At 45.8% G+C, this 17,898-nt stretch overlaps 1 protein-coding gene across 1 annotated transcript in view; it reads right to left on the reverse strand.

Moving 5' to 3' along the window:
- The window catches only part of ENTREP2 (endosomal transmembrane epsin interactor 2), a 164,081-nt gene that overhangs the window by 76,103 nt on the left and 70,080 nt on the right, over nt 1-17,898 (reverse strand). The window contains exon 2 of the mRNA XM_054561905.1: nt 13,752-13,808. Within this exon, the coding sequence (XP_054417880.1) occupies nt 13,752-13,808 (57 nt within the window). The remainder of the gene's footprint in view (nt 1-13,751; nt 13,809-17,898) is intronic.

The raw sequence follows: 17,898 nt of genomic DNA on the forward strand, positions 1-17,898 counted from the left end.
GACAAGTCCCAGTTATACTAGACCTACTTCAAAACTGGCTTGGCTATTCTTGGATCTTTACTCTCCTAGATGAATTTTAGGAGGATCTTATTAAGTTTTGAAGAAAAAAAAATTCCCTCTGAGATTATGAGAGGAACTGCATTTAGTTTATAGGTTAATTTAGAAGGATACCATTTTTCTCACACCCAAATTCCCTGCCTGGAATATGCTCTTTCTCCATTTAATCAGAATTTTTATGTCCCTCAATTAAGGTCTTTTGTATCTTTTATTACATTGAATTTTAGCTTTTAATTAAATTTTTTAATTACAATTTTAAATTGGGTTGTGCTATTACATGCCAAGGCTACTTGTTTTTGTAATTTGATCATATCTAGTCTCCTTATTGGTTCTGATAGTCTGTAGATTTTCCTAAATTTCCTGCAGAGGTAAACAGTTTGTGAATAAAGATAATTATGTTTTTCTTTCCTTTTTAATTCTTGTATTTGTGATTTACTCTTTTCTTGGCTAATCGCGTTGGCGGGAGTCGCCAGGACAAAACTGAAGAGCAGCGAGCACAGCAGTCGCTTCTGTTTTGTTCCCAATTTAATGTCAAACATTCAAAAAATGTAACATAGCATATGCTACAGGTTTTCTGTGCATACACTTTGCCAGGTTAAAGGAGTCCCTTCCTACCCTCGTTTTCTACAATTTGTTTTTATATTATGAGGTTGATTGAATGCTTTTCCAACATTTACTGAGAAAAAGCATACGGCTTGTCATCTTAAATTTTTTAACATGGGGAAAAATTCATGGGTTTTTAGTTAACCCAGCCTTTTTTCCCCTAAGATAAAGTGTATTTAAGTTAGAATGCATTTTAATATAAATCTCTAGAATTTTTTGTGATTTTTTTTGCCATCTTGATCATTAGTGAAATTGGCTTATAACTTTCTTTTTCCTCCACTTTTTAAAGTTTTGCTAAAATTCACCTGTATAACTATCTAAGCCTGAAGTTTATCAGGGAACAGGGGGATTTTAGACTCTGAGTTCTTTAAGGCTCATTTCTCTATTTCAGTTTCCTATTTCTTCTTCCATTAATTCTGGCTCCTTATATTATATATGAAAACTAGCCATTTCATCTAAACTTTCAACTACATTTGCATAAGATTGCTACTTATATAATGTCTAAAATCCCTTCTTTACATCGTTATGTTCTTTTTTTAATTCCTCTATTTATGTTCTGTTTTATCTTAATCTATCATAATAGAGATTAATGTACTTATAAGTTTTCTCAAAGAATTTCTGGGTTTTTGACTTTCAGGCTTCTTGGATTTTAATTTCATTAATCTTCTTTTAATCTTAATTATTTTTTGTGTGTGAATCAAATACGAGCAAATTTAAATTGACCTCTGTTGTTTGTCAAGTTTGAAAACTAAACTCTGAAAAACGAACAGAAGAAAACCCTAGACATCCCCTTTCTGAAAAAGTTTTCAATCCTTATTACTATTCCGTAATAGATAAGGAAGCTCATTAGTATTTTATTTATTCGACCAACGTGAAGTATTTAGGATGATCTGTATGCCGATTTAAACACTGAGGGTGTGTAAGATAAAACTGCCCTCCAAGAAGGAAACAAATGCAGAATTTTTAAAAATACGATTAAGACTATCAAGCAGCATCTAACAGTAATTTCTCGTTACTTAAAATGTGCCAGGTACTGTTCTAAGTGTTCCATACGGACTTTAATTCTCAAACGACCTCCTACAGAAGGAGGAAAGGTACCATTATCATTTTTCCCACTTTGCAGGTGGAAATCCCCAGGAACCAAGAGGGTAACACCTAGCACGCAGTAGGCATGTCACACAAATCACTATTAACAGCCACGAGCACATCACATACAACCTTGTGCCTTTAATGGAAGTTTCGCTATGTTATTCACAGTTGCCAAAGCAGATTGAGCACTGTGATTATTAGTTTTTGTGACTTTTTTTCGTGCTTATAAAATTGCATGTGAAGATCCCTCGGTTTTAGGAATGCCGACGGCCTCCCCCAACCCCCCGCGGTCTCTGCTGCCTGCCTTCTCATGTGGCCTCTCTCTGTCAGCTGTCCCGTGTGTATCAGCAGCTCATTCATCATCTGACAGATTTACTCACTCACTCTTCATTGTGCCACTGACGAGCCTGTCCTTCCGCTTCGTCCTCCACACCCCAGCTGTCGCGCATTCTGACATGCCAGCTGCCTGCCAGTGTTCGCCCGCCAAACCAGCACTTTCCTCGGCTGCTGCCATGATCTCAATTTGTCAGGTCATTTTATTCCCTTTTCCTTATTAACTTGCCTTCGCAGATTTCCTAGGTTTGTGTTCTTATTCCCCTGCAATCATCTGGTTCATTTGCTTATTATCACATGATACTATCCATCCCTTGGCATCTGACGGCTTTTCAGATTCCATTAGGCAAGAGGCATAAGCATGTGAATTCTAGCTCTTGTTTCATTAGGTTAAACACTTCCAGGTTTTGCTCTGTGTTAAGTGACTTAGAATTTGCATGAGGGTGACATTTAAATTAGCATGTATTCACTGTGGCTCATGAATATTTGGAATAAAATGCCCATTTCCCTTTCATAGGAAGGAAAACCCAGGATATCAACAGCGTTTTACAAAAGATCATGTAGCAGCATTTAAAAAACATTTAAAATATTTCATGTATTCCCCTCAGGGCACAAAATGGCGGTATGTTATCTCCCACGTTATTGAAAAAGATTCTCTCTTTAGTCTCCCATGAATTGGTGCATTTGGTGGTGAGTGTATTTCAGACAAAAAGACAGAACTAAGTACTACACACAGAAGAGAGCTGGTCATGAAGAGCACATGCGCACACGCACACACACATACATGCCAGACGTGAGCTCCTGAAGGGTCCTACCTAGACAGGCTGTGTGCTATGCGTGTTTGCACATAAGTATGTATGTGTGTATGTGAGTATACCATATGTGCGTTGTGTGTATATATATAAGTATATATGAGAACATGAGTGTTATGAATATTCCTGTTTTTCTCCTCTTGGTGATTTCTACATTTATACCACTGTGTTTAGAAAAAACTCCTGGTAGGATTCCAATTTTCTTAAGTTTTCTAAACCTGCTTTGTTATCTTTATACGATCTATCCAGGAGGACATTAGATTTGTCCTGCTGGTGGACGGAATGTTACGCATACGTCTGTTAGGCGCATTCGCTGTACGTAAATCCATTTGATCTAAGTTAGGTTTGTCTTAGTCATTGTGTACATGTTTGTTAGGTCTGTTTGGCCTTAATTCAAGTCCAATGTTTCCCTATTGATTTTCTGTCTGGATGATCTATTCATTGTTGAAAGTGGGGTTCTAGGGTCCCCACTATGATTATATTGATGTCAATTTCTCCATTCAGTTCTGTTAGTATTTGCTTAATATATTTAGGTGCTCCATTGTTGGGTGCGTATATATTTTCAATTGTCATATCTTCTTGATGAATTGACCCCCTTATTTCTATAATGACTTCCTTTGTCTCTCGTGACAGTTCTTGACTTAAAGTCTATTTTGTCTGATATAAGTATAGCTACGTTTTGTCTCTTTTGGTTTCTATTTACATGGGATATTGTTCTCTAGTCTTTCCCTTTCAGCCTACGCATATCTGAAGTGAGTCAATTGTTGGCTTTATTATTTATATTATTGGATCTTGCTTTATTATTCATTCATCCACTCTTTGCCTTTTAATTGGGTGTTTTAATCTATTTACATTTAGAGTAATTATCAATAGATAAGGACTCACTAATGCCATCTTATTAGTTGTTATTTTTTGCTGGTTTTTTGTTTTGTTTTGTTTTTAGTTCCCCTGTTCCCTTCTTCCTCCCTTGCCATCTTCCTTTGTCCCTTTGTAAATTTTTTATTCTTCATAGTGGTATGCTTTGACTCCCTTCTCTTTGCTTTTGTGTATCTAATGTGGGTTTTTGCTTTGTGGTTTGTTATGAGGCTTACATAAAACATCTTACAGATATAACCATCTATTTTAAGCTGATATCAACTTAATTTCAATCACATACAAAAAACTCTATCACTTCGCTCCCTCTGCCAACACTTAGTTTTTGATGTCCTACTATACATCTTTCATATTGTGTATCCATGACAAATTATTGTAGCTATGGCTATTTTTCATACTTTTGCCCTTTAGCCTTTATACTAGAGTTAAGTGATTAACACACCACCATATTACAGTATTGGCTTATTTTGAATTTGACTATATACTTATTTCTGCCAATGTGTTTTATATTTTCCTATGTTCTCATGTTACTAATTACTGTCATTTCATTACAACTTGAAGAACTTTTTTCAGTATTTCTTATACAGCAGGTCTAGTGGGGATAAACTCCCTCAGCTTTTGTTTATCAAGAAAATCTTCATATTTCCTTTATTTCTGAAGGACAACTTTGCCAGGTTCAGTATTTTTGGTTGGTAGTTTTTTCTTCAGCCCTTTGAATATATCATCCCACTGTCTCCCAGCTTCCACAGTTTCTGCTGAGAAATCTGCTCATGTTCTTATGGAGGTTTCTTTGTATGGGAGAATTTTTTTTCTCTTGTTGCTTTTAAAATTCTCTCTTTGCCTTTGATTTTATTGTTTTTAATTTATTTTTAGAGAGAGGGGAAAGGAGGGAGAAAGAGAAACATCGATGTGCAAAAGAAACATTGATCAGCTGCCTCTTGCACACACCCTACCCAGGGACCTGGCCTGCAACCCAGGCATGTGCCCTGACCGGGAATCGACCCAGCAACCTTTTGCTTTGCAGGACGATGCCCAACCCACTGAGCAATGCTGGTTGGGGCTCTACAATACACATCTATTACTCACATAGCAGGAGGAGGGTGGGTAAAAATATCAAGACCTGTGTTTGTTAACAATGCCACATATGTAAGAAATGCAGGACATTTCATACCTTCTCCTGACATCAGTCTGCAAATAGTCAGTGTGACTAATTTTAAAAAATTCTATTAGTCATTAGGTCATATTGCCGACATAGTGCTATCTTACACCAATTTCAATCAATTTTTCTTTCAATTGTTAATCAAAGTGAATACAGCAAAACAACCAAATTTGATACCTTTGCATCTTCTTTTCATCCCTAATCAGAATTTTTGTATTTTAATAAAAATTGAAACCTATGACAATTTGATTTAATACACAGAAAATCAGGGTAAAATATGGATGTTCCAATATTACCATTACTTATTGCGCAGCATAAAAGTATTCAGCGAGCAAAGACAAGGTCCATGAGTAATATTCTTCATTAAAAGAGGTTGGACATTTCAAAGAAAATCTGATAACTAATAGCCTATAAGTTACAATTTTAAAAACCTGGATAAGTACAGACAGTTCCTCAGAATAGCACATTAATTTCACTTTCAATTAGTATAGTTCAGCATTTTAGCCTTATGACTTGTATGCTTGGTAATACTTTTAAAATTAACTGTGCCACAGACAGACATATCACATACTTCTCAGCCATAATAATTTTTATAATGCTATATCTTTATAACAGTAATTGCCTTCTTTCTGAAAGAATACGCATTTTGAATCTAGAGACACTTCATTTATTACTTTTCTTATATTAGGGCTACCTCAGCGTATTCAATTTTTTTCTTCTTAACGACTTTTTTCTATTAGGAGAACATGAAGACTCCAGGGCAAAGGAAGTGCATTAGGAAGGGAGACGTCTTAGAGGCGGCAGTTACTAAGCGGGATATAAGACCACTCTTGTCAAGAACGGACTGTACAGGAGAGCCTCCGTTTCCTCTGAAGTACAGATGCTTTTGATGTATCTTTACAAACAAAAGGCTATGAAATTTGCAAGACTCATCATTAATAAATGAGTTAAATCGCCGACATAGCAAAACACACATTAAGTATGTCACTAGTCACCGCATCTCTTAGTCTCAGTAAAGGAGTCACCCTGTACCTCCTCCCTGGTCCACATCAGCCAATCGGAACACCCTGCTGAAACCACTTGGACCAGGAGACAGAAGGCCCTCTTCTTCTTCTTCTTCTTCTTCTTCTTTGTTTTTTAATCCTCACCTGATGATACATTTCTTGATTTTAGAGAGAGAAACAACGATGTGAGAGACAAAGTAATCAGTTGCTTCCTGTATAAGCACTGACTGGGGATCGTCCTGTTTCTGGTGTACGGGACGATGCTCCAACCAACAGAGCCACCAGCCTGGGCCAGAAGGTCCTCTTGCTCTGAACTGTACTCTGTCTCTTCCAGACCATAAGCATCAGGTGATCACGTCAATGCTGGGGCAAAAGGAGTCTCTGGAGCCCTTTGGGGTCAAGGAGACAGTGACTGAAGTGTCACCAGGAACAGGCAGGGCTGCTGGGGCGGTTGCCCATCCCCCGATGCTGGCAGTACTCAAGTACCGGCGGGAGAGAAGATTCTAGAACCAGTGGGTGTCTCAGCCATCGCCACTCTTTGCTCCCCAAAACGTCTACAGTTGGACTTATTCTTGGACCCTTGAACTTCGTGCTTTTCTTGCTGCTTGGATTTGCTTTATGCTGGCCCGCTGGCCTGCAAGGACTACACTGAGTGACCTACCCGCCCCAAGGCCACCCATCCAAAAGGGAGGCTGAGTCCCATTCTCTCTGGCAGCGGCAGTCGTTCCCCGCTTTGACTGCAGTGAAAATAGGTCGCCGTGCAAATAACAAGCCCTCTGAAGGCAAGGGGACCCAGAGTGCTCTGTGCAAGCTTCGGCAGGTGCTGCCCTGGCACCGGGGCCAAGGATCTATCACTTCAGGAAGGGACGTGCCCTGCCCTTGCCTCACAGGTCTGTTGTGAGCTGCTATGTACGAACAGCACCAGGGTGGCGGCATCTTTTTTGCATTTTTCTAAATAAAAAATTGTAACCCAGTTCATTCCCTGACTTACGAAGTTCTAACTTGCAGCTGTTTTATTATCTTCTGTGACCCTTTTAATACTTTATGGTTATTTAGATTTTCCCAACTCAGACCATTTCCTCATCTAGATGCTAAACTTTCTTTAAGATTTTATTTATTTATTTATTTTTAGAGAGGGGAAAGGAGGGAGAAAGAGAGGGAGAGAAACATCAGTGTGTGGTTGCTTCTCACACGCCTCCCTACTGGGAACCTGGCCCACAACCCAGGCATGTGCCCTGACTGGGAATCAAACCAGCAGCCCTTTGGTTTGCAGACCAGTGCTCAGTCCTCTGAGCCACACCAGCCAGGGCAAGATTCCAAACCTCTTGTAGGTGAGATCACACCTGGTGTTGCTCTGCTTCCAACTCATCACGCAGTTCAGGGCCTGGCACAACGTACGTTAGTTATCTGAGAACAACAGTGGCACCATGGGCTCTGAGCCTCACCACGTGACAGTTCTGAGACCTACTGTGTGCTGACCATGTCCTTTACACGTCAAGGTCACCCCTGAAGTGCCCCAGGAAACACATGAGGAAGCACCAGTGACCAGCAGTGGGGTGAACTCTTCTCTTCTGGAAACATCCTTAAGCCATGCAGGTGCCCAGAACTGGAGAGATTAAGTGGTTTATCATAATCAAGAACCGTGTCAGGGTCTAGGGGTCCAGCTACATGCACGTGAACCAGTGGACGTGAATTACAAGTGAACCACTCTAGCCGTATACAGACAGACACGTAGAAAGAGTCCCAGCACCCCATCCCGAGGCACGCACGGCGACGCCTGTACAATTTTGACATCTGGGTGCTCCTGCAGGCTCCTGAGCTCCCCAAGATGGCCTCACCCAAAGAAACCTCACCGCCCTCTGGTCTCTTCCTTCCTGTGGAGAGTCATTTGCCCCAGAACGGGCCACGGGAATAATTCACTTTTCCTGAGAAGGTTCCCCACAGCTGTTCATTCAGAAGCAACAACCAGGGAAAAGCCTATTACAGTCAGTTCCAGGTACAATTCAAAGTAATGCATTTCATCCATTATGCTTTTAAGCACACGACTACCTCTTTAGGTATCGTGGTCAACCTGGCTTTTAATCTTCTTATTCGAGCTCATTGTCCCTTGCAAAAAAATAGTTGTTTTTTCATGGAATTTACGCCAGTAACATTGGTTAATAAAACCATACACGTGTCTCTGTTGTTGCTGCTGTTGTTACTGTTGTTGCTGACTTTAGAGAGAGAGGAAGGGAGAGGGAGAGAAATCTTGATTTGCTGTTCTACCTCCTTATGCATTCATGATGTCATGATTGAACCCGCCCCCTTGGCATATGGGGACGATGCTCTAACCGAGTCACCTGGCCAGGGCCGAGCACACAGGCTTCGAGGACACCATTCCAGGGCCCGTGATCTGCACGGTGCATCGTGCACGCGCCGCCCAAAGTCAAGTCTCTTTCTGCCATTTGTCCCCACTTCGCCCTCCTCCATCTCCCCCACCCTCTGCCCCCAGCAATCGCCATGCTATTGTGTCTCCTCCCCCCCCCCGCCAAAATAATGTCTTACATTTTCCATTAAACATAAGCCTGATGAATCAACATAATAGAATGGACACTTAGGAGTGATTCAAGTGAACATGAATGACTGTCATGGTTAAAGAAAAAGGGGCATTTTATCAGCGAGCCTTTGTCATTTCGCTTGGCCTTGAGTGGTGTCCTTATGTCATGTTTTAATGTGGTCATTTGGGTCTCAATTTCTGGTTCGGCTATCTTTTCCTGATGAAATTTAATACTGTCAGTACATTTAACGACGGGCGTATTAGTCCATTTTTATGTACAAGATGGGGGTTTTAAGAAACTTAAGCTGCTTCCTGAGCAAAGTAAAATTCTGCCTTGTTTTTTTTTCCTTAATCTTTTAATTTATGCTTACTGATTCCAGAGAGAAAGGAAGGGAGAGAGGGAGAGAAACATCAGTCAGTTTCCTCCTCTGCATGCCTTGACAAGGGACCAAAACTGCCCTGACTAGGAATCGAACTCACGACCCTTCTGTTTCCAGGAAACGCTCCAACCCACTGAGCCACACAGACCAGGGCTCTGGACACAGTCCACTTTCTTGTCATCTTCAGCACTTAATGAATGAAGCCTTCATTTTCAGTGTGCTCAAGTAAAACGTACTCTCTTGAAGACAGGCCCTGTTCGTGGCTGTAAGAAACCCCCAAAGTAGATTTATAATGAATTTTCTGAATAAATAATGATGTCGAATACATTTACATGAAATATATTAACCTTTAACTCACCTATATTTTTAAATAGCATATTAAAGTTATATGTGAGCTCAATTCATGGGCTTAAAAGGAAGCCCTACAGGCTTTCGACTACTTGTATTAAAGGTTAAAGTGATTCATACTTATTTTTCTCCCCACAAAATATGGCCAGATATATGAATCTGTAGCGAGACCAGGACTGAATTTCTGATGGCGCAGCAGGAAACATATGTTAGCACAAAAACTCAGAGACACTTTTAAGAAGAAGTTAATGTATGCAGCATACGATTTTAAGCTTCCTTACATTGGAAACTGATCAGCATAGCAATGAAGAGCGAGAAAGAAGGAACCAGTCCTAACTCAGGCCCCCGTTCATTTGTCACACAGATCCAACTGCTCGGCGTCTGCGTATTTCATTAAATACTGCAGTGGGGGAAAACAGGAATAACAGAATTCACGCGGAATGGAAAAGCAATCAAAGCTTTTTTTTTTTTTCATCAGTTGTCTGTTGGTTTCCAATCAAGCTGACTCTATGATAAGAATCAGGCCTGGCTTCTCCAAAAGGGGGGGTGCTAAATATCAGACACGTATTCCTGCCACGCCCGGGACGGCCCCAGCGCACAGGGCTGCAAAGGGCGGGGCACGTTCCCCCTGCGCCCAGCAGGGGTGCTGGTGGGGCCGCCAGCCTGGCTCCATCCCCTCGTTCCCTGCCGCGCTCCCCTCGCCCGCTGCCAGGGAGGCAACACTCGGGAGCCCCTGGTTGGAGAAAAGAAAATAGAAAAAAAAAAAAAAATCTGCCTGTATATGGTTGCTTCTTATGAACAAGGAAGCCATGAAATAATGACTTGGACATAAAAGTATCTCATTTAGCCTGAACTGCCAAGGAAGCTGGATTTCTGCTGCAGTGAGCTATGGAAAGAGGGTTGTTTTTTTTTTTAATCTGTTACATATAAAGTCTCCAGTAGGTGGAGCGGAGTAATGACCGAGGGAGGGGCCCACGCGGCCAGGCGGCCTGGGCTGGCGTCCAGCCCACTGTTGACCTCGCACCCCTGTTCTGTGCCCTGGTCCCTCCTCTGGGTGAGAAGATAACAGGATTCCCAGCAGGGTGTCCTGACAACTGTTACCAGTTGCTCTTCAGGCAAGCCCCCTCTCTCTCCCGCTCTGAGAGCGTACTATCCCTTCACTGAATCCTGCCTTGGCCTCTTGGGGAAAAAAAAAAGAGCTAAGTGTTGAGACTATTCAAAAAGGACCCGGTACACAGTGTGTTGTACACCACATCCGTGCTTGCCCGTATGAGAGTATTTTCTGTGTATAATGTGCACTTCCCCCCGCCCCAAATCGTTGAGAGAGAAATAAGGATGCGCATGATACATGGGTGGTACCTGAAATACCTGGTATCTGTGTTTTGTAATTATTTGTTACATAAAATTTCTCGTACCATAATATGTTCAAAAATAAATGCTTAACTTCCTTTGTAATACAAAAAAAAAAAAAAAAACAAACCCCAAGCATCTAAGTATAAATAAACAGTTGAATTAAAAAATTAAAAGATTTCTTTTCCCTGCACGTTTGAGCCAAAAAACATGGGTGCGCATTATACACAGCCAAATACGGTAACGAGAGCCAATGCAGCGGCCCTGGAGTCCCGCGTGTTGCTACAGTGGCCCCAGGGGTTCCGGTGGGCGGTCGGGATGCAGAAACGCTGGCAGCGCGACCAAGAGCCTGGGCTTTGAGGCTCCACTGCTGGGGTCGGCGTCGAGCTCTGCCGGGGACCCCCTGCCGCACCTCAGGCATGACGACCAAATCCGCCTCACAGACCAGGACTTAGATGAGAGCCTGGGCCTCCGAGAATGATCAGTAAACATCGGCAATTACTATCACCACCTCGGCATCTGCCCGGGCCACGCCCACGGCGAGGTACCTCTGGGCCTTCACAAGGGACAATGATGTTGCGGGGAGCGAGAGGAAATACGGCTTTGCGTGGTGGAAGACGAGCTCAAGGACTCCTTCCGGGGCCTCCTAGGAAGCCCAAGGAGGTCCCTCCAGCACACCCCCTCCCCCGGAAAAAACACAACAAAACAAAACAACCAACCACACCAACTGCCTACACTCATCCACATGGTACCTCTTTCATAAATAGAAGCAGAATAAGCAAGGGCAGACTGACCTTGGAGTACAACAAATATCATGACTAAGGATGGAGGCGAGTTAAGAGAGCAACTGACCTGGGGGGAGGGAAGAACGCAGGGGAAGGGGTGACCCGATATGAAAAAGATTCTAATTAATATCTTGGCGGGAGACTGCTCTGTAAAACGAGTGCTTCGTAAGCCGTGAACACAGCACTAGGAAAGGGGAGGCAGAGAACAACCGAGAGGTCCTCCGATGTGGCACAGCCATCTGTCAAAGTGGAAAAATCAAAAGAGGGGTCCGACGGCCCGCGTCCCCGCTTCTGTGCTGCAGCCCGGAAAGTTCCGCACAACTGGCGGCTGGGCGATCTTCGTTGGGACCTACCGTTCATGGTGCAAGAGCCAGGTGTCGAGCCAGATTGATCGCAATGGGCCCGCTGAGCAGAGCTTACGGCGCCCCATGTGTTAGCAGGGGGACTTGGGAAGAAAGCTCCCAGTGTGTGTGGGTCAGGCTTGGCTAAAACGTGGCCCCGCAGGCGGACGGCCCTCCGTGGCACCCGACAGAGGAGACCATCGGCCCGCCTGCAAAGGGGTCCAACCTGCAGCCCACGGGCCTCACACGGCCCTCGGTGGCCGTGAAGATGGCCCGACACAAAATCATAAATTTACCTGAAACATTATTAGATTTATTTGTTTTCGTTCGTGTTTGTGTAGTTGATGTGCGGCCCAAGACAACTCTTCTTCTTCCAGGGTGGCCCAGAGATGCCAAAAGTTTGGACACCCTAATTTCCATCATTAAAATATAAGCAATCACAACCTGTTTCACTGGATCTTTCAAAAAGTTCTCTAATCAGAGCCACATACTCGGATGCCTATAGAGCATCCTATAGATAGAGCCTCTTCCAGTATAATGTAAGGAGGACAATTATCTCAATCACAAGAGACACTCGGCGCATACGAGAAACAACCGCAGGAATGTGAAAATACACATTCTCCGCTGACCCAGCTGTCACTAGTGTTGAGCGCGTGGTAGGGCTCCGAGCGAACACTAAGGGAGACGAAGTCACAGTGTGTCCGTCCTTCTCCTCCCTCCCTCCCTCATCACACTCACCAGGCTGGAAAGAACAGCGTCCTTCCCTGCCCTCATCAGACAGCCTGCTTCTGCCTCCTCTCTGTTCCTCTTTCCTTTTTTTAAAGTCCTCATTTGAGAACATTTTTTTCATTGCTTTTAAAGAGAGAGGAGGAGAGAGAGAAACACCGAAGAGAGAGAGAAGCATCTGTTGGTTGCCTCCCGTACGTGCCTGGACTGCAGATTGGTGCCAGGACCAGGGATCACGTAAGTCTGGACCAGGAGTCACATGTACCTGCACCTGGAATGCAGATCGAACCCGCAGCCTAGGCACATGCCCTGACTGGGGACTGAACTCACAACCCAGGCATGTGCCCTGACGGGGAATCGAACCCGTGACCTTTCTGTTTGCGGGACGACGCCCAACCAACTGAGCCTCACCAGCCAAGGTGAAAATTTCCATTTAAAAACATTTTTGGAGAGGGAAATTTGTCATGTGAGCTCACATATTGTAGAAGAGCTGTCTCCACGGAATTAATCCCTAAGCTCTCTTCCTGGGACCTGGAAGCTTTCATGGTTGCTCTCATGAAGGAGGCGGGATTTACAACACACGGCTTTGTATTCTTTTCTATTCCCATTACTCTCTGGCCCTCGTCATTATCTCCGAGTCTAATCACTTAAAGAAGAGATTTTAAATAATTGATCGCTACAAAAGAGAGAAAAAACCACGCCATCTTTTTCATTATCCATCAGAAACGGGAAAACCTCTTCCTCTACCTCAGAGGCGGACACATGAATATATTAATGCAGATGCCGAGAAGAACAAGCCTGTGAATCGATAGGCACGCGCTTGCCTGGGGTGCTTCCGGCACGAGAAACCAGCGCCCTCTGTCCAAGCCTCCCCAGCACGAAGCCAGGGCCACGGGAGAACCCCCTCGGGGGGCACGCCTTTCTTCACTCTAGCACACGGCACCTGCGCCGAGTGGCACACCCTCCAAGACACACGGAACGCTGACATTTTTTGACCTCCATTCAAACACGCCCTGTTTGTGATCACTCATAAGCGTACACATGCGCATGAACGTGTTCGCGCGTCTACACGTATTAAAATGTCTGTGTTCACGGCATGGCCTCATCGGAGGGCCCCGAGAGGGGACAAACAGAAAGAAGAGGGCACGGGAGGTCGTAGGCAAACCCCCGAGAGCCACTCGCGAGCAGAGGGACAGGCGGGGGCTCAGCGCTAATCGCTGACGGCACTTCCGGGAAGACCCGCTTCCCGCTTTGCGCAAAGGAGCCAGGATGCTCTGCCTTCGCCTCCAACGCGCTCACAGCTCTGCAGCCAGAGCCCCGATCCAAGGCCACCGTGGAGACCAGGTGCGACTTACCACGAGGGAGAGGGGTCTTTTCCAGGAGACGACGCCAATGAGTCCTGACAGCAGCACCTGGAACGACAAACAGTGCGGGAAGGTGAGACGCTGCAAAGCCTCCAATGAATGATCAAAACAGTATCGGCCGTTTCAGCCCGGGGAAGGGTTGCTGCCAGGACGCAGCACCCACGTGGGCCCCCCAGACGCGCACAGACTGCAGCCACTGTGAGAGGCGTGTCTGGCCTCCTGTCCCCTGGGCGCTCCTGAGAGGGGACCCGAACCAGTGCGCTTCGGGGAAAGAGCCTGCACCATGTCCTTATTCCACTCTGGCCCTGGCAGTTATTTGGCTGTAAGGTTTTAAAATCACAGAGAGTGAAGATATCCCCACGCACGTGTCACCGAGCCACCTGCTTTCTCTGGAGGGACGTGGACCCAGAAGGCGCTCCCTGACCTGCTCACTAACGCCTCCTGCAGGTCACTCTCCAGCTCACCGGCCAAAAGCGCACCTGCTGTCTCTCCCTCCCCAGCCCAGCCTCCCTCTTGCCAGCTCTGCCTTCCACAGCAGCACCTCCTCCTGGTCACTCAAACCCAGGGGACGGTCCCCTCTCCCTCACCCCAACTCCCACGTGGCACAGTGAGGAGGAGGAGGGGGCGGCCATGGCTTGCCCCCACCACAGGGCAATATTCCAGGAGGCTCATTGCAAGTAAGGCCCCGGGCTTCTCATGAGAGGTCTCCCCTGAAGACGAATCACCCTACTTTTTGCAATGGGCACAGGCCAGGCGGTCAGGGACCAAGCTCAAGGGGCTTGGTTCCATTTTCCCTGGGGGACCTGAAAGGACAACACGCCACTGAACTGGCCCGCAAGGTCCCTTGTGACAGATCCCAATTGCCCTCAAACATGTCCGCAGTGGATAAGACCAAGTCTTGAATCCAACACCCCTACCCCACCCAGCACAGCGCCGGTCTCAGGAGGCTCTCCAGAAAGACCTAGACAATCTTTTATGCATTTATACATTTTTCTGTGAACCTCCTTCACATAAAAATAAAACAAAACAAAAACAGAGGCACCAAAGAGAGCTCCGTAGGGCTCTGCCCCCAGGCACGCACAGGTGCATCCTCTCTTCAAGGCAGACACACCTTTCAAACGCAGCCACTGCTGACCACAGGTATCAACAACCACCCTCCCCAGCGTCCGAACCCCTTGTCGTGATGCCACCCCCACCCTTACTAACACACTGATTTATCCAGAACGGGGTGTGAGCTTATGAGTCCCAAATGCCTGCTCTTTCCCAGCATCTGCCCTGACCTCCTGCCCCTCCGACCTAGACGCGCTAGCTCCGGCTCTGAAGGCAGGGATCCCGGAAGAGACCTTCCAAAGCCCAGAGGCGGGCGTGCCTCCCCTGTAGGGCCTCCTGTTCCAATCTTGGCGACCGAGGGGAGCAGCGTGTACCCCATCCTGAATTGGTCAGGCCTTAGCCTGCACTGTTTTTGCTCAAGTCCGGCACCCAGGGAGGGTTATGCTGCTTGTGCTGATATCTCGGTCCTTCCGGTCCTTCTGCAGGTTCAAGGATTGTTATTCAAAGTCCGCTGTTTACAAAGAATGTGAGGATATTGAGGAGGGTCAGAGAAGAGCAACATGTAATTAAGTGGTTGTGAAAGAGAAGCCAAAAAGAATGGGAGAGGTGACTGGAGGCTTCGCTTTTCAAGCACCTGCTCTTTCCTCCACTTGTCATCCGGCCTTAATAGAGACAGGAGATAAAATTAGAAGTGAGAAAGAGCCTCCTGCTGCGGAGGCTGATGACAGGGAATCATGGGCTGCCAGGAAGCCATGGTCTCTCTGGAGCCAAAGGCCTGCCCTCGGACACAGGGGTCCGGGGAAACATTAGTGCTTCCATCTCATCGTCTGACATCGAAAAGTCCTTCCACTGCCTAGAATCAAGAATTTTCTTCAGATCGTCAAATCCGGTTCAGAGGCAACATTGCAGGGAGCGAACCAAGTCCTTCCAGAATGCTGACGTGAATGCTAAGGACATTACAGGTCTCGCGGAACATCTGGCAGCCGTGCCCGGTGGCTGCCAGGGAAGCCATTTACCGCCGAGAATCCTGGGCGCACAGCGTGTCTGGAGAAGGAATTGTGGGTGCAAAAAGGGAGCAAAGAGTATTCTGAGCTGCCCGGAATGAAAGAAAGCCTTTCACCCTGCAGACCTGCGTGTGCGCCAAATTCTTCCCTCAGTTCACAGAACTTTATCCTACCTCCTTTATCCTACCTCTAATGTATTTTCTTTCCGCGTGGTTTTCTTTGTCTGGGGCTCCGTGGGACGCACGGCAGGGCTCACTCAGGCAAGCAGACCCTCAGTCATGTGTGTCCGCATCAGCTGGGCGCTGGGATACGCACCTCTGCACACCCACCTCCTTCCCTCAGAACAGCTCGCCACATGCCCACCCTCCCAGTCCCTCATCGCCAGCCTGTGGTTCCAGCTTCCTCTGCGCCGTTTTCTGTCGGAGGCTGCACTCGCCCCTCAACCTCAGAACCTCCACAGGGACAGTCGCCTGCCTTCACAACCCACTCCCTCCCTGGTAGAAAGAGACCTCTACTGCTTTCCTTTATTGCCCAGAGACTAGAAATCGATGGCAAAGATAGCCCCGGGAAGGAGAACAAATTACCACAATGTAAAATATTTATAAATACAATTGACCCTGGAACAGTCCGGGTTTGGATTGTGCAGGTCCACTTGTACACAGATGTTTTACAATAAATACTGTAAAAGTATTTTTCCTTCCTTATGACTTTTTCTTTTTCTTTTTCTTTTCCATTCTCTCCTGATGATATGGTCACTGAGTTTGAAGAAAGGGGAAGGGAGTGAGAGAGAGAAACATCAATGTCAGAAACATCCATCGGTTGCCTCTCACATGCACCCTGACTGGGGACTGAACCTGCAAACCTAGGTACGTGCCCTGACTGGGAATCGAACCTGTGACCTTTCGGTTTATGGGAGGATGCTCCAACCAACTGAACCACACTGGCCAGGGCTGATTTTCTCACTAATATTTTGATAAAATTCAGACTCCATTTTTTATGAAGAAAGTTTAATAGCACAAGACAAAGATGATCACAACCACCACTTATATTTGCAGAAGAATGAGATGTCCCCAAGGTCCCCACCCCTGTGTACACCCCCTGTAGAATCCCCGCCCCCTAAGAGTGGGCGGGACTATGGTGGATTTCAGACCCACGGTTAGGTTCCACTAAATGATAAAGGTGAAAGGATTTTGCAGCTGTAACTAAGTCTCAAATAAGTTTGCTTTTTGTGTTCATCAAAAGGATGATTCCCTTGCTCTGTGTGGTTTGGTTCAGCTAGGTAGATGCTGACCTGCATACTGAAAGGTCGTGGGTTCAATTCCCAGTCAGGGCACATGCCTGGGTTACAGATTTGGTCCCCAGTCAAGGTGCATACAAGAGGCAACAAATCGATGTTTCTTTCTCACATCGATGTTTCCCTCTCTTTCTCCTTCCTTTCCCTCTCTCTAGAATCAATGAAAGAAAAAACAAGTTATTTACAAAAACAGGGCCGCTTCTCCCGGGTGGGCCCAGTGAACCCTTCGGGTCTGGGCCCTTCCTGAAGTCAACACTTTGAAGCACGAGGGAGACTGAGCAGAAGGAGTGAAGTGCTCTCCTGTGTGAGAGTCTCCAAGCGCTGAGAGCTTCTCCGGAGGACACTGCCTGAGGGGGTATGGAAGCGGATCTTTGCTGCCGGAGAAGCCTCTGCCGGAGGGAGCAGCCAGCCCCCTCCCCGGCCTTGCCTGCAGCCTTCGACGCCGAGCTGAGGACTGAACTTGCACACTCCGGTCTCCTGACCCTCGGAAACCATGAAATAATAAATCTGGGCCATTCTAAGATGCTCTGCTTGTGGCAATTTGTTATGTGGCAACAGAAAGCCATCACAGCTAGCTAATAAAATTAAACAAGAAAAACAAAGGCACCTAGGAGGATTGGAAAGAGGGGGCAAAGGTACTACTACTGGAAAATGATAAAGTATCTAAACTAGAAAACTCAAGGGAATTAATCAAAAAGAATAAGAAGTCCTAAGAGAATTTGGTATATCACCTGGCTATGTGATTCCTGTGTTCAAAAGTTGTAACAGCAGTGGCATTAATTGAGCACCA

This window comes from Pteronotus mesoamericanus, unplaced genomic scaffold (genome assembly GCF_021234165.1).
Source record: "Pteronotus mesoamericanus isolate MK-2021 breed Mesoamerican mustached bat unplaced genomic scaffold, CSHL_Meso_final scaffold_582, whole genome shotgun sequence".
Lineage (NCBI taxonomy): Eukaryota > Metazoa > Chordata > Mammalia > Chiroptera > Mormoopidae > Pteronotus > Pteronotus mesoamericanus.